The sequence below is a fragment of the Telmatherina bonti genome (genome assembly GCF_933228915.1).
Source record: "Telmatherina bonti genome assembly, chromosome: 17".
NCBI classification, from domain to species: Eukaryota; Metazoa; Chordata; class Actinopteri; order Atheriniformes; family Telmatherinidae; genus Telmatherina; species Telmatherina bonti.
In genome coordinates, this window is record NC_136615.1 from 28,836,905 (window position 1) to 28,862,704 (window position 25,800).

Consider the following 25,800-nt stretch of genomic DNA (forward strand, 5'->3'; position numbering starts at 1 on the left):
CAGCAACAACGTGACTTATAATAATGCTAAATAATGCATTGGAGTTCATTTGTTTAAATGTGCTAAATCTTTGTTGTATTAACTGTTTACATATTTGTGTTTACAAAGAAAACATGGAGGTGTGGCCTTTCTGTGTGCATGTTCTTCCCATGTATACATAGGTTCTCTCTCCAGCTTCCTCCCACCATCCAAAGACATGCATGTTGGATTAACTGGTTACTCAAAAATGCCCCTAGGTGTGAGTCTTTGTTTGTCTCTGTGTGGCCCTGCAATGGATTCATGAGCTGTCCAGGCTGTACCCTGCCTTTCACCCAAAGGCTGCTGGGATAGACTCCAGCTTGCCTGGATTGGATTAAGCAGTTAGGAGAATGAATGAATAATGCAGGATGTTTGCATTTGATCAGCTATTTCTCCCATTTAAAATGACCAGTTAGTGTTGTGTTATACATGAATGGAAAAGCTGGAGTGCATTAAGTTTCGCCCTCATTATAAAAGTTAAATTAGAACTAAGTGACAATTTTCTAAGAACTCAAACAAATTCAAAGTCCTTAGGATAAAAAAAAAAAAATTGAAAGATTATTTTTAAATATGTAGTTTTTATTTGGCTCTTTATCAAAATATCAGATAAAAAATTAAGAAAACATTTTATGGGAGACATTTTCTCTTCATTACAGTGTAAATCTCTGGTATTCAGTAGGCAGAACACGAGAATCGGATTGCTTTCAACAGGATTCTGAGCAAAGTTTTCCATCATAACACGATTCCAAATGTCTCAGAAAGTGTGTGTATCAGGTTTGTTAGCGGGACTCTGCGGTGTTAAGAACAAAACAACGACATTCTGCCTCACATTGATGCTCCACTGTGTCGGACAAGCAGGATCAGGATACTCAGCGTAAACACAGACAACGCTCATTCTTACACATCTTTTAACGATAATATTAAAAGATAATAAAAGTGAAAAACTTTGGTTTGCAACCAAATGCAAAGCAAACTAAATAAATAAATAGGAAATGGGGAGTAAATGTAGAAAGCAGAAAGCAAACAAACCAGCTTATTTTTCATCAACTTGTGTTATTTACTCCTCAGTGCTCCCAGGCTTTTGGGGAAATGAAGAAACATGGCCGCCCGTCAACAAGCTGCACTGAGATCAATGGACGTTTAGGTAGCAGTCACACTTTTCTCTTGTGTGTACATCCAGCTCTGCATTTTTTTTTTTTATCTGAATAGCATTTTTTATTAAAGTGGGAACAAAGGCCGGCTCTTCTCTCGTCCTGCCCAGCTGGGGGGGGGGATTAGTGTGGGCTTGCAGTCATATATGCGTCATGTTTTAAATAAATGACTTGCTGTGCCTTGACAGTGCTCTCCAGCCGTGCAGCCAGGAATAGCCTAACATCAAGCTCCTTTAGTGCCTCACATAGAAGACTCATGGAGGTGCAATTTCTATGAGTACCTGCCACTCGTGGAGCTGCTGAACCACTGCAGCAGACTTTCATCCCTTCTTCAGTGAGTGGAAAAACACACTCTTCTTACAGTGTGAATGTGAGTTTATCAATGCTTTACCTCACAGGGACAAACACAAGGGTAAGGACATCGCAGGCAAATGACTGCTGCGTTGTTTTAACTTGTTTTTAGCTGATGTCAGCTCATCTCTTAAGCCCGTCCTTGGTGCCAGGACTTCCACAAACACTGACAGTTGGGAGGAAGCCGTGTTTTCTCCTGGCTGGAAATGGGATTTCCTCCACAGCTGCCATAGTTCTTGGTGTCATAGATTCAACGAGATGTTGGAAAGAAATGTTCTTTAAGAGATTTTGCTCCATTTTCACATGAGCGTATCACATTGTTGCTGTAAATTGTTTGGTTGTTTGGTCAAACAGTGTCGCAACAATACTCGGGCAGCCTGTGGTGTTGAAATGATGCTCAGGTGGTTCTACAGGGGCCCAAAAATATCTCCCACACCATTATACCACCAGTACGCTGAATCGCTGATACAAGGCAGGACGGATCCATGTCGTCATGATGTTTCCAGCAGATTCTGAACCTTCCATCTGAATGTGGATCTGATGTAAAGACTCATCAGACCAGCAACGTTTTCCATCTTCTATTGTCCAGTTCTGGTGAGTCTGTGTGAAGTGTAGCTTCAGTTTCCTGTTCTTACTGACAGGAGGGAACCCGGAGTTGTCTTCTGCTGCTGGAGACCATCTGCTTCCAGGTTGGACGTGTTGTGTGTTCAGAGATGCTATTCTGCATTACTGTTTTAATCAGCAATACAGTTATTTGAACACTTAATTAAAACTATACACACATTTCTATTACAGTATTTTGCTAAATAACAGCTATATTTCTAAAATTTCAACAAAGTAGAACTGCGACATGCAGGTGTTTCCATTGAATGGTGTTTCATGCATCAGCTGTAGTTCTTGAGGCCTTTGCCAGCCAGGTGGCGCTGTTTCAGGGTTTTCCACCGTGGAGGATTCACCACTGTCTTATTCACCTATTTCCCTTTCTAATTTTTAGTAACTCTTTATTCACTGGTGTATGCTATCAAGAACAGTGGTCGTATTTTTCTCTTTAAATATTTGTAAAAAAATTTCCATCTCCTCCTTCGTCCGTCCATACCCATACCCTGTCACATGACCCTCTATGTCACATCCATTCATTCAACCATTATCCTAACCACTTAGTCCGATGAAGAGTCGCAGGGAAGCTGGAGCCTATCCCAGCAGTCTTTGGGCGAAAGGCAGGGTACACCCTGGACAGCTCGCCAGTCCATCACAGTATGTCACATTCAGTGATGTGTAAATGCAGTGTATTTCTTTTACACATTTTGTGATACACTTTGATATCAAAACGTCTGAAAAGCAGCTCACGAGAGTGTAAAAACTTTTGAGCAACATTGTCGCTTTATATTCTTTAGAAATTTCGACATTTGCACAGTTCTAGGTGTAAAGGAAAGGCAGCTAACGAAATGTTCGGCCCCTGTAATATTTGAGTTGTTTTAGCCAGACATTAGCTGTGTTTCCATCACAGTGTTTAGGAAGATAAAAGCGATGTTTGTAAAGTTTCGACAGACTATTGCGCTTTGCAGGTGTTTCAGTTGAACAGCGTTGGACGAGATTTTACTAGCATTAGAGCTCGTGCAAAGTAGAAACGTAGCGTTAAATCCGGGTTTTCTACTTGCTCTGGAAGATTTTCAATGACTTTTTGAAGCCCTTCTTCCTCCTTTTCCTTTCTGTTGCACGCTCCGTATCATGCCATCTCTATCGAAAATGGCCATGACCTCCTTATGCCACGTACAGGGGGGCTGTTTAATAGGTAATGGAAACGCAGCGATTGAATGTTTACATTCAGAGCAATATTTAAAAGACACCTTTATTTAGAAGAAGACAGCACTATAATCTGTGTTTTTACCTTTGAGATTTTCCATTCATATTCCTCATTAATCACAATATGACTATATTCATAGTCTAATTAATAACAATTAGTTGTTTTCCAAACCAGATCAAATTAACATCCAAATCCATCAAAACCTGCAGCGTTACTTGGGTTTTTGCGTGTTTCTTGCTTTCAGCAGCAGTCTGCTGTTCCGGCAGACGGCTGGAGCCGACAGCGTGTGTTGTAGGAAGAGCTGGCACATTCTGCGTAATGAGAGCTGTAAAAATGCTCTAATTAAGGAATCAGCACGTCCACATAATGATGCAAATATTGCAGTGATTGTGTTCAACACACGATGGTTTAATTGGATTATTTTTCTAAACTTCAGATACGATGGTTGTTGTGTGAAAGTGATCAGACAAAGCTGTTTACATGGCCGTGTTTTATCCTGCGTCTTAATTATGTCAGTATCAGAGTCCTGCTGTCCATTTACATGTAATCACACACGGGGGCATGTTTATACCCCCCAGCGGATTTTACATCTTTGCTGCAGATTTACTAGTTTGTCCAACTGAAATTTCTCAGCATCTTTAATTAGAGCTACTTCTCGTTCACCATTTGTGAATTATGGCTCTGAAATGAGACTTAAAGGACACAGCTACGACGACACAGACTTCTGTCAATGAGGTCTCCCCATGCAGAAACAAGGAGTGTGTGAATACGATGACGTCCATCCCAGTCTGCTGGGAAATTATTCCCATTTGTTACAATCTTCCCTTTGCATGACGATATTCAAAGAAAAGTTCCTCGGAGCAGATTAAGTAATAGAAGGTATAATAACTCCATTCATGTCTGAGGAATCATCTCAAATCCACTTAATAACTTATTTCTCGGCTCTTTTTTTATTCTAAAAGCTCCTGCTGCAGAAACGGTGGTTTTATAGATAAAACTGTGAATATTTTATTGACGTCGTGTGTCTCATTTATAAGGAAGTATAGAGCTGTCATCCTCGTAAAGAAAAGTCGGAGCCTTATCACGTTATAACGTGATAAGTTTATTGTAAAAACATGAAATTATCACGTTATAACGTGATAAGTTTATTGTAAAAACATGAAATTATCACATTATAACATGAAAAGTTTATTGTAAAAACGTAAAATTATCACATTATAACGTGAAAAGTTTATTGCAAAAATGTGAAATTATCACATTATAACGTGAGAAGTTTATTGTAAAATTGTGAAATTATCACGTTATATCGGATAAGTTTATTGTAAAAACGTGAAATTATCACGTTATAACATGATAAGTTTATTGTAAAAACGTGAAATTATCACGTTATAACGGATAAGTTTATTGAAAAAACGTAAAATTATCACGTTATATCGGATAAGTTTATTGTAAAATTGTGAAATTATCACGTTATATCGGATAAGTTTATTGTAAAAATGTGAAATTATCACATTATAACGTGAGAAGTTTATTGAAAAAACGTGAAATTATCACGTTATATCGGATAAGTTTATTGTAAAAACGTGAAATTATCACGTTATAACATGATAAGTTTATTGTAAAAACGTGAAATTATCACGTTATATCAGATAAGTTTATTGAAAAAACGTGAAATTATCACGTTATATCGGATAAGTTTATTGTAAAAACGTGAAATTATCACGTTATATCGGATAAGTTTATTGTAAAAACGTGAAATTATCACGTTATATCGGATAAGTTTATTGAAAAAACGTGAAATTATCACGTTATATCGGATAAGTTTATTGAAAAAACGTGAAATTATCACGTTATATCGGATAAGTTTATTGAAAAAACGTGAAATTATCACGTTATATCGGATAAGTTTATTGTAAAAACGTGAAATTATCACGTTATATCAGATAAGTTTATTGAAAAAACGTGAAATTATCACGTTATATCGGATAAGTTTATTGTAAAAACGTGAAATTATCACGTTATATCGGATAAGTTTATTGTAAAAACGTGAAATTATCACGTTATATCGGATAAGTTTATTGAAAAAACGTGAAATTATCACGTTATATCGGATAAGTTTATTGAAAAAACGTGAAATTATCACATTATATCGGATAAGTTTATTGTAAAAACGTGAAATTATCATGTTATATGGGATAAGTTTATTGTAAAAACGTGAAATAATCACGTTATATCGGATAAGTTTATTGTGAAAACGTGAAATTATCACGTTATATCGGATAAGTTTATTGAAAAAACGTGAAATTATCACGTTATATCGGATAAGTTTATTGTGAAAACGTGAAATTATCACGTTATATCGGATAAGTTTATTGAAAAAACGTGAAATTATCACATTATATCGGATAAGTTTATTGTAAAAACGTGAAATTATCATGTTATATCAGATAAGTTTATTGAAAAAACGTGAAATTATCACGTTATATCGGATAAGTTTATTGTAAAAACGTGAAATTATCACGTTATATCGGATAAGTTTATTGTAAAAACGTGAAATTATCACGTTATATCGGATAAGTTTATTGAAAAAACGTGAAATTATCACGTTATATCGGATAAGTTTATTGAAAAAACGTGAAATTATCACATTATATCGGATAAGTTTATTGTAAAAACGTGAAATTATCATGTTATATGGGATAAGTTTATTGTAAAAACGTGAAATAATCACGTTATATCGGATAAGTTTATTGTGAAAACGTGAAATTATCACGTTATATCGGATAAGTTTATTGAAAAAACGTGAAATTATCACGTTATATCGGATAAGTTTATTGTGAAAACGTGAAATTATCACGTTATATCGGATAAGTTTATTGAAAAAACGTGAAATTATCACATTATATCGGATAAGTTTATTGTAAAAACGTGAAATTATCATGTTATATGGGATAAGTTTATTGTAAAAACGTGAAATAATCACGTTATATCGGATAAGTTTATTGTGAAAACGTGAAATAATCACGTCATAACATGATAAGTTTATTGTAAAAACGTGAAATAATCACGTTATATTAGATAAGTTTATTGTAAAAATGTGAAACGATCACGTTATAACATGAAAAGTTTAGTGTAAAAACATAAAACCACTTGAATGCTGGAGGGATTATATCTCTCGGTTGCCCGGGGAACACCTTGGGATCCCCCCCCCGCAGAGTTGATAAATATGTATGGGGAGAGGGAAGTCTGGGCTTCCCTGCTTAGGCTGACCTAACCCCGGATAAGCTTAGGCTGACCTGACCTTCGGATAAGCGGCAGAAGATGGATGGATGGCACTTGAATGCAGCTAAGATGATGCAGTTTGTATTCATAGCGATTCTCGTTTCAATCAGAAATGATGCCATGTCAAGAGTACCGGTAAATGGTAAATGGACTTGTACCTATATAGCGCTTTTCTAGTCATGCAGACCACTCCAAGCTCTTTACACTACTTGTCACATTCACCCATTTAAAAGTGTCCTTAAAGTATGCGTACTTTTTACAATGTCACCCAAAGTGTTCCAAAGCAGCAAAATTTCACAATATCTCAACCCAAGTATGAAGAAAAGCTTCATACTTACAAAGTCCTGTAAATGAGTGATTTGTGATCTCCTATCCACCCCGCACACAATTCCCTCATCTAAAGATGAAAATGACCAAGTTCACGTTTTCAGATACGCGATACGTTTCACGTTTTTACAATAAACTTACCATGTTATAACGTGATAATGCAGTACATTTGTTCTGACTGACAACTCAAAGATTATTTTGCAACATGCACACGAATCAAGTTGTGTGTTCATTATGGAATTCACTACTTTATACATTTCATTAACACTGCGCTTCTGACATGCAGTTCCAAGGAAATAACTAAATTATCTCACCTGTGTACTCTTCTCTTCCACAGCAGCTGTACTGGGTGGATTTTTTCATGTCACACACCTATAGGAAGCTCGAACTGCCAGGTGTGACGTGCATTAGTAGTAAACTGGAGAACACAGCACTAAATCAGAGAAATAAGCCTCCTTTAATGATTATTTCTCTGTGGTTATGTTGTAAAGCACTATTAAACATGTCCCCGCCTCCACACACTCCCACTCAGTCCTGCAGGGAAGTGCTGCATCAGCAGATTTTATGCGAGCGTCTCCGTTCTGCCAAGTGAGCCTGAACATGAGTGGAGACGTACAAACAGTATTTTTCAGCTGATCGCTTTGTGGTTGTTGTCTTTGAATCAGGCTCAGTTAGACGGGAAAAACGTCAGGTGTGTGACGTTCAGGACAGAACAAGGGTTTAAAAATAGGTTAATCATGATGTTTGACAGTTTTTTAGTGTTTCGGAGACCTGGTATTTTTGCACAAGAGCAGCAGAAATCAAATAGAGCCAGAAAATGAAACATCAAACATCTCCTGGAGTTTACATTGTCAGGAAATCCAGGACAAGATGAGATCTGGTCTGTAATTGTGAGAAGCTTTTCAGCTACGGAGAAAAGCTTTTAACTGTGAGGAGAACCTCAGTAGAAAAGCAGTACAGAGAGAATATATCTGATCGTAATAAATATGTTAAAAATATCAGTTATTAGATAAGGCAGGTCTTTTGTCAGAGTTTGTTCAGAGTCTCCATCACCAAACGGCTTGTTCCAGCATGTATAAATTGTACTGAACACCCACCAATCTGCAAAAGGTGGGTTAGAATAAATTTGGGGGGTATAAATGAAAATTCACTGTCCAAGTTAGGATGGTGTGAATGAAGTAAATCCTTTCAGTTATTTGTCCTGGCAGTTCTATCACTACATCTTCAGTCTGTATAATCCACTCTCCAGCTGTGTGTGTGTGTGTGTGTGTGTGTGTTGTCGTTTACACAGTGATGTCGGATCAAAGTGGAGCCGAATGAGGAGCTGGATTTAAACAAAGTGTAGAAGGGAAAACAGGAAGCCAGGTTGATAAAGTCAGCGGTCCCTCAAGAAGTGGGTAAAGTCTCAATTTTTTGCCCTTAAAAAAAAAAAAAAAAAAAAAAAAAAAAAAGAATGGCAGCGGCCGTCTGGCTGATAGACGTATAAACATCTTTATTATGTCTATGTTCAGGCTAAAATTCATGCAGCTGCTGGATAACTGCACCGTTGTGGATTTAGTATCACAAGCTGAGCTGCTGCTAGACGTACATTCATGGGAACGTTTGTAACTATAAAAGCAGCAACACAGATGCTTTAGAAGTGGGTATACTTCGTATACCTTGGACTACACCACTGCTGAACTCCACATTTTCAAAAATCTTGGAGTAGTCATGAACTCAGACCTGAAGTTCAGCTGCCTCATGACTGTTCTCATGAAGATGGTTGTGAAGTTGACACAGTGCTTAAAGAACACATCTTTGTCTCAGTAAGATCTTTAATCCTTGCCGGGCATTTAATCTTTAGCAGACTAGATTACTGCAACGCAGTCCTCACAGGTCTCCCTAAAATGTTCAGACAGCTGCAGGTGGTCCAGAACGCTTCGGCTGGAGTCCTCATAGGACTGGATCAGAGCTCCAGTCCTCAGATCTTTACAATGGCTTCCTGTCTGACTTCTAAATCCTGCTGTTAGTTTATGAAGTACTGAATGGTTTAAAGTAAAAAAACAACCAGATCTTCCAGGTCATCAGGGTCAAGTCTACGTTCTGTCCCCAGAGTCTGAACTAAACACGAGAGTCAGCGCTCAGCTTTTATGTTCCTCACATGTGAAAGAAACTCCCAGAAACCTGCAGGTCTGCTGAGGTTAAAACCACTTTCATCTGCCTTTTATAAAAACAACTTTTCATTTCTCACGATGTAACTTTTATTTAGATTTTATTTTATTTGAATTGAGTTTGTTCTTTCTTCTTTTACTTTCTCTTTAAAGTTTGTTTTTAATGTACTATTTATTGTTTCCACTCTGCCCTGCTGTAGGCCTTTTAATGTTTTATATAAAGCACTTACAATATTCTTTTACAAGGAATGTGCCGTACAAATAAACTTGCTTTGGCTTATTAAACAAAGTTTTAAGTAGAACTATGTAACTTTTGGGCTTTAAAAATGTGTTTCTGACTCATTTTGATGGCACAGTGACATTTTTGGTGTACATTCCTGCCCAGCAGCAGAAACTGCACTTCACAACATTTCTTTCTGGTTTGAACATCACATCGCAGCAAATCATGGCTAATTCATAAAAAATCTTCAGAACATATTTTTTGAAGCAGAGGGGAAAAAAAAATAAAAAGGAAGAAACAGAGCAAGAGACAAGAGTCTGTATCCAACTGACTTTTACTGGCTCGGTAGGGCTCGGAGTAGAGACAGGATGCAAGACAGATGCTGAAGCAGGCGTCACAAGGGACAGCTGAGAAAATCAGCCAAAATTCAATAATATTTCTTTACATGATCATTATAATATGTGAGAGAAGGTTCCTGATGTTTGGGGGGATTTTCACAAGAAATGTCCATTTTAACCATCTTTAAAAAAAAAAAACATGAATAAATGAATTCACATTTATCGTCTGATTTATTTTCTCTTCAACCAGTTTTTGCAGAAGGAGGAATTTAGCAGTCATTTTCATATTTTTGCTCACCAGCTAATTTTGAGGCCTGCTTCCAATGTCTACAGCACATTTAGAAATAAGCAGCCAAATTACATTTTAATCCCAAAGACACAAAATTAATATTAAAATGTAAAGACTTAGGGAGAAGCATATCTAACTCCTGCAATATGTTTGGGAAGCTGACTCACAACCATGCTGCTGTGAATACATTTGTCTTCTCGTTATTTAACATCATGTCACTTTTTGTGCTTTATTGCTGCAGCTTTATAATTAGATTGCCGGCCACCTCTGGCTGCAGCCCACAACATCAGCTCCGTATTTCTGTCGCAACGATCCGGGACGAGGTCACGTCCCAAACAGTCAAAACCATTTTTGTTTGGAGTGCTCTTTTGAAAATTACTTTTATAGCTTTTCAGCTTTATTAGACTACTCAGAGCGCAAAGAGGTACGGGCAGGAGGAAATGTAACAGAGCAACAAAATGATCCTGGTCAATATCAAATGTATTACAGCAATAGGGGCCAAGACAGCCCAGGAGCTGAAATTTCAGGTCCTATTTCATGGCCTTTTATCTTCTTCTGTGAACCTGAAGTAAAATGAATCAAACAGAATTTTCCTCTGACCTCCCTCCACTTAAAATGCTTGCAGTGTTTTGAAATACTTTTTGAGGGAAGGAAAAGACATGCGACCAACTCTTCATCAAAGTCCACATATGAAGTATGTATTATCTGTTATATGTTGAACAGATGATGAAAAGAACTGGCTATTTTTTTCCCTTTTTGTTTGACTCTGTGGCAAAAAACTCAGTTTTCTTTTAATCTTTAATCTAAAATTATGGGAGTTTATTGAAAGAAAAATCACCCTTAATACATTTTCTATAGATTGTATTGGTATTGTTTTTATATTACATTTGAATATGTTTGTCAATATAATGTCAATATAGGATTATATTATATTATATTATATTATATTATATTATATTATATTATATTATATTATATAACTAATATAACATATGTTTGCTATATATTGTTACTGTTGATATTGATATTGTGTTGCATAACTTCATCAACTTGGGTAGGATTATTTATAAACTTGTGCTTTTATTAACACCTTTTCAATGCTTTTCTTAGGTTTTATTTTTTTATCTTTGCTTTAAGATCTGTCATTATGTTCAAATAAACTTTCTAAATAAAAAAATAATAATGTAAAATCACTGCTATTGTTCTGTGATATACTGTAAACTTGTGAGATAAAAACTATAAAATAGTTATAGTATTTCTCTGCTGACACTGACTGTTTTTCTTTTTTAAATAATAAGAATGAAATAAATGAATCAATATACTGGAAAAATCCTTGTGCAGATGGTTAAAATGAACCTTACATATTGTTATGACAGAAACACATTTGGACTAATAAGAAAGCACAAATTACATCAGTTTAAGATTTATTGTGTGAAACCTTTTGATTTAATAACTTATCTTGTGTAATAAATCTATACCTGGCATTTATACCAATTACTGGAAAATTGTAAAAATAAAAATGACAACAAATTTGCATGATTTTAAACTCCTTGCCTACAAATATCTCAAGACTGAGTCATGTTTACTGCAACATATGTATGTATTTACTACATTCACCAGGCTGTTTGCAGCACATACAGGGAACACTGGTATTTTTAAAAAAAATCTAATTAATTCATTAAGATTCATGTTCTGATAAATGACTTTTTATGGGAATAAGGACACATAAATGGGACACATGGAGGCAGTGTTACTGTTTGGCAGAGGAAAGCTGCAGCTTATTGTTGATAAAACAAGCAGAAACACAAACAACACTGAATCTTTCTTTTCCAACATATGTTATTGACTCCATGATGGTGATTTTTCTTGTGCTTTCATGCATTTCAAACGTCCTTCCATGATGTTCTGCAAGGTGGAAAATTTTGTCAAATATCGACTTCTATTTGTCTTCCGCCACAAAGTTGCACAAAGTACAGATTTTTTTCCCCACTTTATACTCAACACTGGAGAGGTGTCATGTACGGTTCTTACTGGTGATTTTAGACAGACTTGACATTTTATCAATATTCCCTATGAAATAAATATGATGGGGATGACTTTAGTGGTGACTTCAGTTGGAATACGCAAGAAAACATCCTATCATTGCACGTTATGTTGTGGAGCTGTGACCAAGAACATTTTCTTCTGTGCCTTTGCATGTGTGTGTGTAGAATTATTTCCTAATCAAGAATAAAATCAAGATTTATGTGCACAATATATACCAAACGAAATCACTCTTAGTTCCCACTGGTGGTTCCGAGGCTCCATAATATATCTGGCAAAAATTCACGGATTTCCTGCGTCTGCCTGGGACACCAGTTGAATCTGGTGGAATTAAGTAATTATTCAAAATATAACTAATTTTCTTCCAAATGAGAGGCTGATATTAAAGAATGGATAGTTTTAAACTGCAATTACAGTAAAGTTTAAATATGTAGTTTTATTGGAAATAAATGGGACACTTCTAGCCATGAAGGTCACAAGAGGAAGTGTCTGATTCTACATAAAAACACAAATTACATCCGTTCAGTTTTGTGCAGATCTTTTGATAAGTTCAAAGCCCCATCCTCGTAATATTTAGACAATACAGAAAAAATGACTGATTTGTACCTTTTTTAAAATAATAATAATAATAATAATAATAATTCACGTAATTATAATAGTATTCGATGGGTTAAAGTCTTAAATTATTGAATGGATGATCATTCTAAACTAGTCTTAAGGTGTTCAATTTAATTATGAAAAAAAGCATTAAAAATTACTGCCGTATGATGATTTTATAGTATCTCTTTGTTTATGTACATTTTTGTCACCAGGGTCTCTAAAGGGAGTTTCTCATTCAACATAAAAACACAAAAGGAATCAAATCAGCTGCTAATGTTTGACATATGCCAATTTCTTATCATCACCAAAACCCCCAAGAAAAATATTTATTATTTATTATATATGATTCAGTTTGTGATTGTCCTTTCTTTCTCTTTTTTTGTAATAAAGAGGAAAAAGTCAGATATTCATTTGGAAAATAAAGGGTTAAGATCCTAAAAATGATTACATTTGGCTTTTTAGCAAGGAAAAAGTTGTTTAAATAATTAACGAAAAAAAGCAGAAATAATATCACTGCATGATGATTTTATAGCTGTTTTTGTGTGTGGACACTTACAAAAATCAGCCGACGGTGGTAAATTTGAGGAGGGACCACAAAGAGAACATCTCTCATGATTTTCTTTTTCTCTTGACTTGTTTTTGTGTTTTCAGAGTTTCGTCTCACATCCATCTTTGTGGGACTCTCTCCCTTTTCCACTCAGTTCATGTGTATATTCCTATAAGTATCGGAGTTTAAGTAAAAGCAAACAAAGGAAAGAGCAGGGCTCAATCCTCTAAATTTCTTTAAAGTTTTCCAAACGCATCATGAACCAACATCACGGTCACATATCCTGTCCATGATCTGAACAACTTGTTTTCTTCTGGTATTGACTTCGCAGCTGGCATAACCTTTTCTCCTCTGCTTTAACCAAATTAAACTGATCCAGCCAGATGTCAACAAAAGGCCAGTAGGCAAGGCTGACATTTCTTCTCCTTACAGAATCAGTGAAGAGGTGAAATATTGGTGATTTTATACACCACATATACATGCATACACATATATATATATATATATATATATATATATATATTATATATATATATATATATATATATATATATATATATATATATATATATATATATGTGTGTGTGTGTGTGTGACATGGTGGTTTTATGATGATTACAAAAGGCTGAAAGTGATGGACGACTTCCATCACAGCCATGCTTGCCAGATGAGAGAACCAGCGAGTAAAACACTCAGCTTCAGGGTAAGAAAGCAACATTGTGAACAATTATGAGGAAGCACTCTGTCCTGGTGGGCCCCAGACCATCAGAAACATCTTTAACCTGCAACCTTGTGAGGTCCTCTACTGAGGATGGACACCGGATTATCTGATTTCAGTCAGCGTTTATTAAAAATCAGATCCATGGAACATTTTGCAAAAAGTAAAAGTTTATGTGAAGTAATAAAATCACTCCGAGTAACAAGTTTAAACAGAGAACTTCAAGCTAATTCTGAGTTATATCCAGCCAAGTAGGGCAGAGCAATAGCTTCCGCCTCCTCTAATCATTCATCTTTTCAAGACTTTCATGTATATCATTCAAAAAACAAGCAGCCAGCCGAGCCAGTATGCCATAAAGAGAACGGGGGTAATAATCTATGTGATAACTGGAAACATTTTCAGACAAGATAAATTTAAACGAGGCAGAAGAAGAGCCAGAGGTTTGAAAAGATAATGTCGCTGCATAAACACGTCATTATGAGGCTAATGCAGAAAATGAAACATGCTGAATGTTCCAAACCTGTTCCGTGCTTAAATGTCAATTACTGACTGAAAATCTAAAAATTATACTTGAAATGAAGACTTCGGCAGACTTTGCTCCAGTCAGTCTTTACATTCATCAGCATATTCGTGCAGCTTCAGCAGAACACATCTAGACATCCATAAGCCTAATGTCAGTCAAATCCGACAGATTTTGCATTCTACATGCAAAGAGAAGCACACACAGAAGCGAACTTAGCAGCTACAATCATCCAGTCCGATGTCCTTCTAGGAGAGCATGTGTCTGTGTGAGAGCAGCGCTCTTCCTCTCTGAGGGTGGAAACCTGGTCTCTGGAGACAGCAGGAAGCTCATCATCCAAATGTCAACAGCATCACCAACACAAACAGAAACAATGACAGCCTGGAAATGAACACATCATCTGTGAATGTTTCTCAGGGAGTGGATGGAAACACAAACATTTTACGTTTATGATGACTCATGCTCAGGTCATGAGGTTCTGGTGCGAAAAGTCCGACAGCGTTGGCGCATTTTTATTTCATTTGAGAAACTTCACAAGACCTGAGTATCATGAAAAAGCATCCTCTGTCACTGTTTTCCTCTCTGTCTCCTGCCAATCTGTGCCAGCGTCTGCATACAATTGCACCGAAATCTGAAAGCATGCCTCTGCTTTTTCATCTCCTCTTACTCTTTCCTGACCTCCCTCAAAGATCTGCCAAGAGAACGTCTGGCACATGGCTCTGCAAGTAAAGCGAGGTGTCCAGTGGAGCATCACAAACAGAAAGCTGAGAGAAACACCCTGCAGCAGGCAGGGAAAAGTGCTTCATTTGGATCTAGCCGCCGCCACATAGGCCTCGCTGCCAGTACAAATGTGGCTACTTTAAAAAGACACTTCTGCCTTTTATGTATTTGTGTTTTCAAATGACACAGCCTAAAGCACAAGCTACAAAGTGTGAAAATCAAAGGAGAAAAGAAAAAGCAGGAACAAATGACAAAAGGTATGTGATATGGACTCAGATCGCATCCTTTCACTTATTATTCTATTGATTTTATGGTTTCTGCAAGAATGCACAATGATATAAATTAGGGCTGTGATGATATGCTTTTGTCCCGATCCGATTCTGATATTTTGGGTGCCGATTAGATTTTAATTGCTATTCTCAAAATTCTTCGATATTGCTGATTTTTATAGATTAAAAACCAAAAAAAAAAAAAAATTTATAAAACTTTTTTTTTTTTTGCTAGTAATTTTACTTGATTTCAGTCAGGAAAAAAACCACACAGTAGCCAGACCATCATTCTGTTGCTATAATGCCCAAGAGGACAAGTAAAAAGATCAATAAAACCAGTAAAAATGACAAAAAAAATTATAGTAGATTAATTTTATTTCATTGAAAAAAAAAAATCTATTTTAAAAGTTTGAAACAAAGAATTCTGATTTTCGATTTTTCGATTTGATTTTTCCAGCCCTAATATAAATCAAAGCCAAAAACATGCTATTAATGCATAAAGACCCAAGCAATAAAAAAAAAAAAATGTTAAGTCCAGTTTAAATATGATTTCATCATTTGTCCCTTCAACAAAATGTAAAATAAAAAAGTACCAGATATTTTAGATATATTTACCATTTATTACCATGTTTTATGTCAGTTTTTTTTATAGTGCAATCTTCTGCTTTCTGGTGTCCATTGTTTCCACAGAATCTTGAGCAAAGTTTCGACCATAAAGTGACGCCAAATATCTCAGAAACTGTATGTGTCACTTATATCACAGTGGGTTAATGATGTTAATCAACATTAAGCAGGTAAATCAGCTTCATGTGGTGCAAATAAATACACATATAGGTTAATTAATGTTACACGTCCTAAATGCAAACATCTGAAACCTTTACAACAGCAGCATTTCCAGCAAAACCACTTCAATGTATCTTGCCATGACTGTGACTCACTGTGCTCAGACTGTGACCATGTGGCTTGCAGTGGCAGCAAACAGACCTAATTAGGACCCCAGAGCTCTACAGCTGCCCTATTTGTTGCCTAACTGGGGGATTTTGTACAACATTTACTGGCCTCTTAATTAGTTAGAGTTATTCAACTGCTTGCTAACGCCGATATCTAATCAGCCAATCACGTGACAGCAACTAAATGCATTTAGTAGCAGCAGTAGTGGCTTTGAAGGTGGCATGGTTGTCGGTCTGAGTACTTTACTGGGATTCCCACACACAGCCATCTGTAGCGTTTACAGACAATGGTCTGATCAATAGAAAATATCCAGCGAGCAGTCGGCGTCTGAACCAAAATGTCTTGTGGATGTCAGAGGTCATGCAGAACGGGCAGACTGGTTGGAGATAGAAAGGCAACAAGAAGTCAAATAAACACAAAGGTGTGCAGAATACAAAACAACACAAATGGACTAAAGCAGGAGAAGCACACTGGAAGCCACTCCTGTCAGCTAACAGCAAAGACTGAAGAGTCTTTACTGTCTTTCTACATGTTTGATAAGAGAGAAAAGCAAATCTGATGCACAGTTTCCATAATGAGGAATAGTATAAAATATGCTGCAGCAGGTAACACAGAAAGACTTGAATACGACAGTAAGATAAACATAAATGAAGATAAATGAAGAAGTTGTGTGTGATGAATTATTGCACAGTAAGGCGACGTGCGGAACGTAATTATAATCAGATCATTACACATTATATAGTGGAATATTTACTTGACTATAGGTGACTGAGCCTGGTGGTTCTGGCGCCAATGTGGCGCTGAATCTGGCCTGATGGAGGCTGTGTGAGGCTGGTAGGGGTCCTTCATGATGCAGGATGCAGGTTCCTGTCCTGCTCCTGCTGTACATGTGTGTGCAGGCTGCTGCTGCTGGTGATCTGTGGAGACGTCCCCACTCTCTGCAGGGCCTTTCTGCATGCTGAGCAGTTGCTGTCAGATGTCATCAGTGAGACGAGATGGGAGACTTAAAGCACACGCCTGGGGGGGGGGGGAGGAGGACTGCGACTGACTGGGGTCTGTTGGTCAGAAGGTTGCAGATGAGTGAATTCAGACAAAGTGTGAACAGTTTGTTGATGGGAGTCAGTGGGATCGTTGTGTTGAATGCTGAAGAGAAATCCAGAAAAAAAGCTGTCTCTGCAGAGGTGACATCAGCAGGAGACAGCTTCCTCCAAGCATACTGATGGTGATCTGTAGAAAGGTCTACATTGATCTTCTTGTAGGACATCATCAGCCTCGAAGAGCCCTTCATGCCTACCACTCGGATGGTAGGGTCAGAATTGGGTTGAAACAGCGTGAAAACATGGATCCATCCTCCCTTGTATCATCACTTCAGGCTGCTGGTGGTGTAACGGTGTGGGGGATCAGATCAGGTTGGAACCCTTAGAACCAACACGAGATGGTTAATTTCACCACAGCCTACCTGAGTATTGCTGCTGACCATGTCCATCCTTTTATGAGTAAAGTGTGGCATCTTCTGGTGGAAACTTCCAGCAGGCTGCACGATTATGACCAAAATGTTAATCATGATTATTTTGAGCAATATTGTAATCATGACGATTAATCACGATCATTCATTGTGTCTGGAAAAACACATTTTCAATGCCCTACTTGTAAACAACCTACCTGGCATATATATATATATATATATATATATATATATATATATATATATATACATATATATATATACATATATATACATATATATATATACATATATATACATATATATATATATATATATATATATATATATATATATATACATATATATATATATATATATATATATATATATATATACATATATATATACATATATATATATATATATATATATATATATATATATATACATATATATATATATATATATATATATATATATATATACATATATATATACATATATATATATATATATATATATATATATATATATACATATATATATATATATATATATATATATATACATATATATATATATACATATATATATATATATATATATATACATATATATATATACATATATATATACATATATATATATACATATATATATATATATATATATATACATATATATATATATATATATATATATATATATACATATTTATATATACATATATATATATATATATATATACATATATATATATATATATATATATATATATATATATATATATATATATATATATATATATATATATGCAGAGTTGCCAGGTAGGTCGTATATATATATATATATATATATATATATATATATATATATATATATATGTATATGAATATGAATATGAATATATCACTCCCTCATTATTCCCTTGACATTTTCCATACAGCGCAGGCAACGCCCCTTTGGAAAAATAATTACAGGAAGGGATTTCATATTTCTTATCCAGTGTTTTGATGCTGCTGTATTTTCCATTCTTGACATGACTTGCTCTCATCAGTCTAAAACTTGTTACATCCTCCACGAGAAGCTTCGTCTGAAGCCGGGAGGGATCAATGCGGGCAGCGATGTCTGCTTTTTGTTCAATGAAGCTGTTTGTTTCATATTTAACGAGCAACTTTGTCCGTGGCAGGGCAAGTTGTGCACGCTGCAGGGTTGGTGTATTTTAATGCCACATGTTGTAAAAATATTTGTATTTTTATTACCTTCATCAGCTCTTTAATCAAAACAACCTGTTTTACCTGCAATAGAAAAATGCGGACCCCAAATGTCCGACCAATCCAACGATACTTAACTGGCTGCTGGTAAAAGGTGTGAGCGCTTGATATTTATGCAACTTAATAAAGCCTTAACCGCGCGTTCGCCCCCTGGTGGTGGGTAGACTACTGGTTGAGAACCTGACTGATCAGAGACGCATGTAGCAGAGCAGCGTTTTGAATGTAAATATCGTTGACAATCAGGTTTGTTTAATTGCATCCACCAAAATATGTAAGATTTTCAATATTTTCAAAATAAATTAACGAAAAAAATAACTACAATCATAATTAGATAGTTTTATTAAATATGTAGGTTCCAGTCTGTCCATATTTGATGTGTTATTAAATTACAAGTTTAATTAATGACAAAGACCCTTCTTAAATGTTTGCCTACCAGTAAAAAAAAGTCATTTGTCATTAATTAAACTTGTAATTTAATAACACATCAAATATGGACAGACTGGAACCTACATGTTCAAAAAACTATGTAATTATGATTGTACTTATTTTATTAGTTAATTTATTTTGAAAATATTGAAAATCTTACATACTCTACCTTTAATATCCCAAATGAGCTTCTCTAACTGAGATAACTCCAAAATCAGACTTGTGACAGGCCATCAACAATAATTTTGCTGTTTTTGTGAATGAACAAAAATGACATGTTTTTTCACAGATTAGTCTCTTTGCCTTCATGCCAAAACGGAGCAAAATCTCTCCAAAGGATGATTGTGTGGTGTGTACAGTTCTTTCCTTGTGGAAAATGAAGTTATATGGTTGCTGCGTGTTTTTTCTGCAGGGGATTTGTTTTTTCATATCGGTGTATTTTCTCCCCATATCAAAATACGGGAGATTTACGGGGAATTAAAAATACGAGAGGACATCAGGAAATAGGGGAAAATGTGGTAAATTCCCGGCCAGAACGGGAGACATGACAGCTATGAGTTTGTGTGACAGTGATAAATACAAACCTGAAGCTGTATATTCAACAAGTAAGATGGACTACATGACATGTTTGTTTGCAATTCCTCTTTTGATATCACAGAAAATAAACCACATATTCTAGCTTTTGTAGTGATGCCCTGAAGCGTCCCATAACATCTCTACGGCTCATTGCAACTGTTTTAAAATCTATTCACATGTTTAGTATGTCAGAGCTAAATATTCTTTTATTCTTTTCCAGACCTGATTTCCAGTCTAAACATGCCAAGACCTTATATGTTATCATACATATGAACATACATACACACACACACACACACACACACCTATATATATATATATATAGATATATATATCTATATATATATATATATATAGATATATATATATATATATTATAAAACACAATAAATATAAAAAGACAGTCAGAAAAATTAACCAAATAAACTTGTATAAAATAGAAGAAATAAGAATGGCAAGAAAAATTAAAATATAAAAGAAATGCAATAAAATTAAATGAAATTTTACTTTAAATCAAACCAGTTATTGCATTAGTTGTACTTATGACTATCATTATTGCTCTATATTATATTACTATATTATGAAATGGTTGCACTGGAAGTAATTTCGTTGAGCTGGGACACTGGTTCAGTGACAATAAACCATTCTGATTCTGACATATTTAAGTGCTGGCTCAAATCAAATTTAAATGAAACCAAACCAGTATGATGGTGAAACAATGAAATGACAAACAAGTAAATAAAAACCAGAGTAAACATCCAATCAAATGAGTGCTGCTGATTCAGCAGGAAATGCTCTGCGGATAAATAAATCCAGCTCTGTGCTTGTTTCTGACACGTTTTCTAAGATCCTACCTGAAGGAGCCGCTTGCAAGAAAACAGAATTTCCGAATCATTAAGGCAAGAAACTGTGCAGACTTCATTTAGTTGACAACCTTGTGCAAAGAGCAGCTAATGGCAGATGGAGGCCAAGTGTGAAAAGAGCACGTAAATGTCACAAGGATGAAGAGTAAGCAAGTCTGCATGCTGATCAGGTTTATCACTTCATCCTCTTTCTTTTCCAGCAGTTATCTCCCACTTTTTCCTGCATTAAGCTTCATAATAAAGAGGAAGTAAAGAATGGGGAATTTCCCAGTAAACACCTTGTCAGTGCAGAACAAAAGACAACTGCCTGCTAAAATGTCAGAATGCACGTGTGTGTCGGATCAGAATAAGACAATAAGTGTGTTACAATGTGATACCTTCAGTCCTCCACACTCTGCTGCTGAGCCTTTGTCAACTCCAGTGATGTAGATGCCCAGTGCGTACTCTGCTCCCCCTCGGATCATCAGACCCAGAGACCGGCCGTCATCCAGTACCAGGTTGACCTGTTTGAGACAAACAGGAAATCTGATAAACGAAGCCCAAGTAATAAAAAGTGAAACACTGTGATCCAAAGAGTGATTTTTAAAGGATATATTGGAGTCTCAGCTGGCTGGTTCATTTAATTTTAAATGACAGTCCTGCTCTGAGTTGAGATTACACAGCAAGTCTGTACACAAGTTTTTTTTTTCTTTCTCCAGCTTTATAGCAGGAGGTTAACCACACGGAGGCTGAATGTCCTCCAACAAGAGAATAACCTCTCAGATTGGTCTGTCAGTTACATCACTTTCACTCTCTCTGAAAGGAGCGATCAATATCTAAGTTTCATTGCAACAGATGTCAACTCTCCATCCAATGTCGGCTCCTGTACTCACATGTTTTTATGATGATTCTTTCATATCCAGAAAAGCTCATTAAAGACACTGGGATAAGTTAAAAAGCTCTGATAAGTTTACAATTTATATTTATAGTTAATGGATCTGTGTAGTTAATATATATACATATATATATATATATACACATATATATATATATATATATATATATATATATATATATATATATATATATATATATATATATATATATATATATATATATATATATATAGACGCCTACAAGTGATGTACTAACCCTTTTTCCCAGTCAGAGTTCTGACTTTGGACGGCATTCACGTTTTATTTCTGACTGAGAACTCTGAAAATCCGACTCCCAAGTACAAATCGAACGCAACATAACATTAGCAAAGATGCAAATCAGGAACTGTCTTCTGATATGTGATGGGTTAGACCAGTGTTTCTCAATTCCAGTCCTCAGGACCCCTGACCTTCATGCTTTAGACATGTTCCTCCTCCAAAGCACCTGAATCAGATTACTGAACTTCCTCAAGTTCTTAGCAGCCTGTTAATGAGCCCTTTATTTTATTCAGGCGTGTTAAAGTAGGGTTGCCTATAAAACATGCAGGGCAAGGGGTCCTGAGGACCGGAATAAAGAAACACTGGGTTGGACTGTCAGCTGAGGAATGAAGTAAATCATTTCAGTGATTTAGCACAACATTCACCATGAACACAATTCCATCATGTCTCCCTCCAAGTAAAAGGGTGCTGTGTCCTCTCTGGCTCAGGAATGATATCAAGCGGAGGAGGTTAAGTACCTCGGGGTCAGATGGATCGGTGCAGCGCCTGCAGTGACGCAGATTCTGCATCGGGCTGTTGTGGTGAAGCCAAAAGTGTCGCTTTCGATCCACCAGCTGATCTACATTCATCCGTTTGGACATACTTCCCTATGAACCTTTAAGGTGACAGAGTATTTCAAGTTTTTAATACAAACTATATATAAGAAAAATGCTGGTTAATAACAAGAGTTCACAGGTGTGTTTAGGCAACTTGGTCGTTCGCGACCAATTCACACGTCTGCCATCGAGTAGTGAAAAGTTGCAACAGGTTGAAGCTCTCGTTGTGGGGACATGGCCTGATGCTTGTCACAATTATGCGACTTTGACACTTAGATGGTTAAATCTCACCAAACACTGTACTTTAACTTTTGATCAGAAGTGTCTGAAGCAAAAATCAGCTATTTCTTCCAAAGATAAGAAAAAACAGATCCCAGAGAGGTGGATGTAGCCTCTAAACAAGGCAAACATGGAAGTTTTCAGTGACATTATAGACTGCATTTCTGCATTATAGTGCTTGGACTTTGCTCATGTGGCCATAAAAGCCATTGATAAGCTACATGGCTCAGTAATAGCAACCAAAACAATGAAGAACTTTGGGTTTATATGGTCTATATATATATCTTTCCTCATTACTTAAAGCTATTCTTTTGTCATTATATTAATTTTTATTCACTTTTTTTTTTTTTACAGTCATCAAAATGTTACTATGATGGATTCTAAAGCCGAGACAGCCTTTGTGACCTCAACAAGGACTCGCTAAGGACGCAATAATTTGGTGACAATCCATCAAATGGCTAAAGGAGTGAAGATATTACAAATAAACCCACAGATTAATGACGACGTCGACTCTGATTACGCTTCTTTCTGCAAAAATCTGATGTAAATTCATGAGGAAAACTATGATGCATTTCACAGCTGAGCTGACCTGACACATCTGAATAAACTGGAAAACTACATGACAAGCACAACTGGAAATGACCTCGACTAAACAAGCAACCTCAGATGGCTTTCGCACCCCAGAGCTCCCTGCTTTTTATTTTTACTTTTTATCTTTCAATATTAAGTTACTTCGGCTGAAATTGTCATGATACTTCTTTTTCTTTGCCAACAGTATATTCCACAGATAATGTATGGAAAATAGTGCAGCTATAAGAATTGACCAACCTGCTGCTACCCAAGGCGTTTATCTATTAAATACTTTGGAAAAACTTGAACTATTTACACTCGGTACCGCAGGCTACAGAGTTTATGAAGGGTTCATTTGTTTGAAAAGACTTCTACTTTTCTCCAACCCGCTGGCTGGGATTCAAGGAGGTGTAATGTGCTTTCTTTGTTTAGGGCCTCTAGGTAACCTCATCAACATCAACAGTGTCACTCCATAGCTATCTATTTCGACCCCTGAGTCCCTTGCTCGCTTAATGAAGTAATTCCCTGATGTTGAAGCTCCGATAAACATTTTATGCTTATGGTTTGTAAATGGATTCCTGTATTTTTTTTTTTTTTTTTTTTTTTTTTGGCAATAAGTGGATTCAGCAACCAGAAAAACAGAATAAATTATTTGGTTTTATGTATTAAGACAAAATAAAAGATCATCAGGTTCTAGCCAGTCTTAATGAAGGGTTATTACAGAGGTGCCCAAGCTCTACCAACCAGCAGCTTGTCAATGCAACCATTCTCCAACTCACCTGAATCAAAAGGTCGAATTCCCTCATGTGCATGCCATTCAGCTCTGCAGAAGCCTCCTAACAAGCCATTTATTTGATTTCAGGTGTGTTGGAAAAGGGATGCAACTAAATGTTGCAGGACCTTGAGGACTGAACTTGAGAACTTCTGGGTTAACATAGCCTCACACAAAAGTGTGTGAAAGATAAGTCCACACTTGTATTTATGAGGGTTATTCAGGTTCTGCTGATGACATGCCCTTTATTAACTGATCATCATAAGGACAGCATCTCTATTCAAGCAGATGTTTTGTCTGGTTTTGAGGATTCAGGTGTGTGTTAACACAATGTCAAAGGGTAAAAACATCAGCCTGAAGTTGGTATGGCTCATCATTCAATCATTCTAACGGTGTGTTCAGACCAAACGCGTTTTGACCGTCAAGAGCGGGAGGTTTCCAGGTAAAGTCTATGTGGAGGCGCGGCAAGGGGGCGTCAAGCTTTCTCGCATCGCGTTTTGGGTGTTGGCGTTTTGCTGGAACGCGCCAAAAATTTAAGAAGTTGTTTAAGCTCGAGAGGCGGAACGCATGTCAAAAGCCAGATTGATTGATGCGGGGCGTCAACCAATCAGAGCGATCAGCTCGCAGCTCCTGGAGGATTTCTGTGGTGAACCCAGACACGGGGCTGAGATACCATTACTCTGTGCAATATTTAGGATGACCATTCCTTGCTAAAAAGCTGAATGTTACTGATTTGGCAATGTAGCAGGATACGTTGCCTAGCAACACTTTATTTTTGGGGGGGTGGCGGCTCTCTGCTGAGTGCGGCTCTTGTTGCATTAACACTCACTATCACTGCCCCCTCTCTTTTCCGCCGCGTTCGCCGCTCGCTCCAGACAAGCGGCAAATGCGTCAGGAGCGTTTTGGGTGTCGGACACAAAACTGGCAGTTTATTGACCAGCGTTCAGCGTTTTTGACGCTCAAAACGCGTTTGTTCTGAACACACCGTAAGATCCTTCAAATGCAGCAACATTCAAGACAGCTGACAATCTTCCAGGCATTGGACATCTCAGCAAGTGAGGATCCATGATGAGAGGAACTGAAAAGAAAACTATGTTAGACTCTTTAGACCTCACAGTTAGCGAGCCACATGTAAAAGTTTATGTAGAAATAGACTGGAGAAGTGTGGCTTGTTTGGAGAGGCTGCAGCCGAAAGATCCTCCTCTAAAAAGAACATGGAAGCAGACTTACATCTGAACAAACCCTTTGGAACAAGGAACTTTGGATACATGAAAACAATATGGAGATATTTAGTCATAATGAACAGCAGTATGTTAGGTAAAAAGCTAATTAGCATATTCACATAAACCCCTTCTTCCACTGTAATGCATGGCGGTGGAGGGCTGATGATCTGGGCTACAGTCACAAGCAAGAAAAGAAGCTACACTTACTATTTCACCACTAGATAACAGAGATGACATTACTAAAATAAAATTGCAAAGAACTTATGGGAGCTCGGCTCAGAAAATCTAAAATATTTACTTTTTAAAAGCAAAAGAAGCCCATCATTTATGACATCATGCTGTT

The 25,800-nt window shown here is 36.5% G+C and overlaps 1 protein-coding gene across 1 annotated transcript in view; it reads right to left on the reverse strand.

Moving 5' to 3' along the window:
- The window catches only part of whrna (whirlin a), a gene marked incomplete at both ends in the record, with an annotated part of 233,084 nt that overhangs the window by 97,056 nt on the left and 110,228 nt on the right, over positions 1–25,800 (reverse strand). The window contains one exon of the mRNA XM_079257072.1: positions 21,262–21,387. Within this exon, the coding sequence (XP_079113198.1) occupies positions 21,262–21,387 (126 nt within the window). The remainder of the gene's footprint in view (positions 1–21,261; positions 21,388–25,800) is intronic.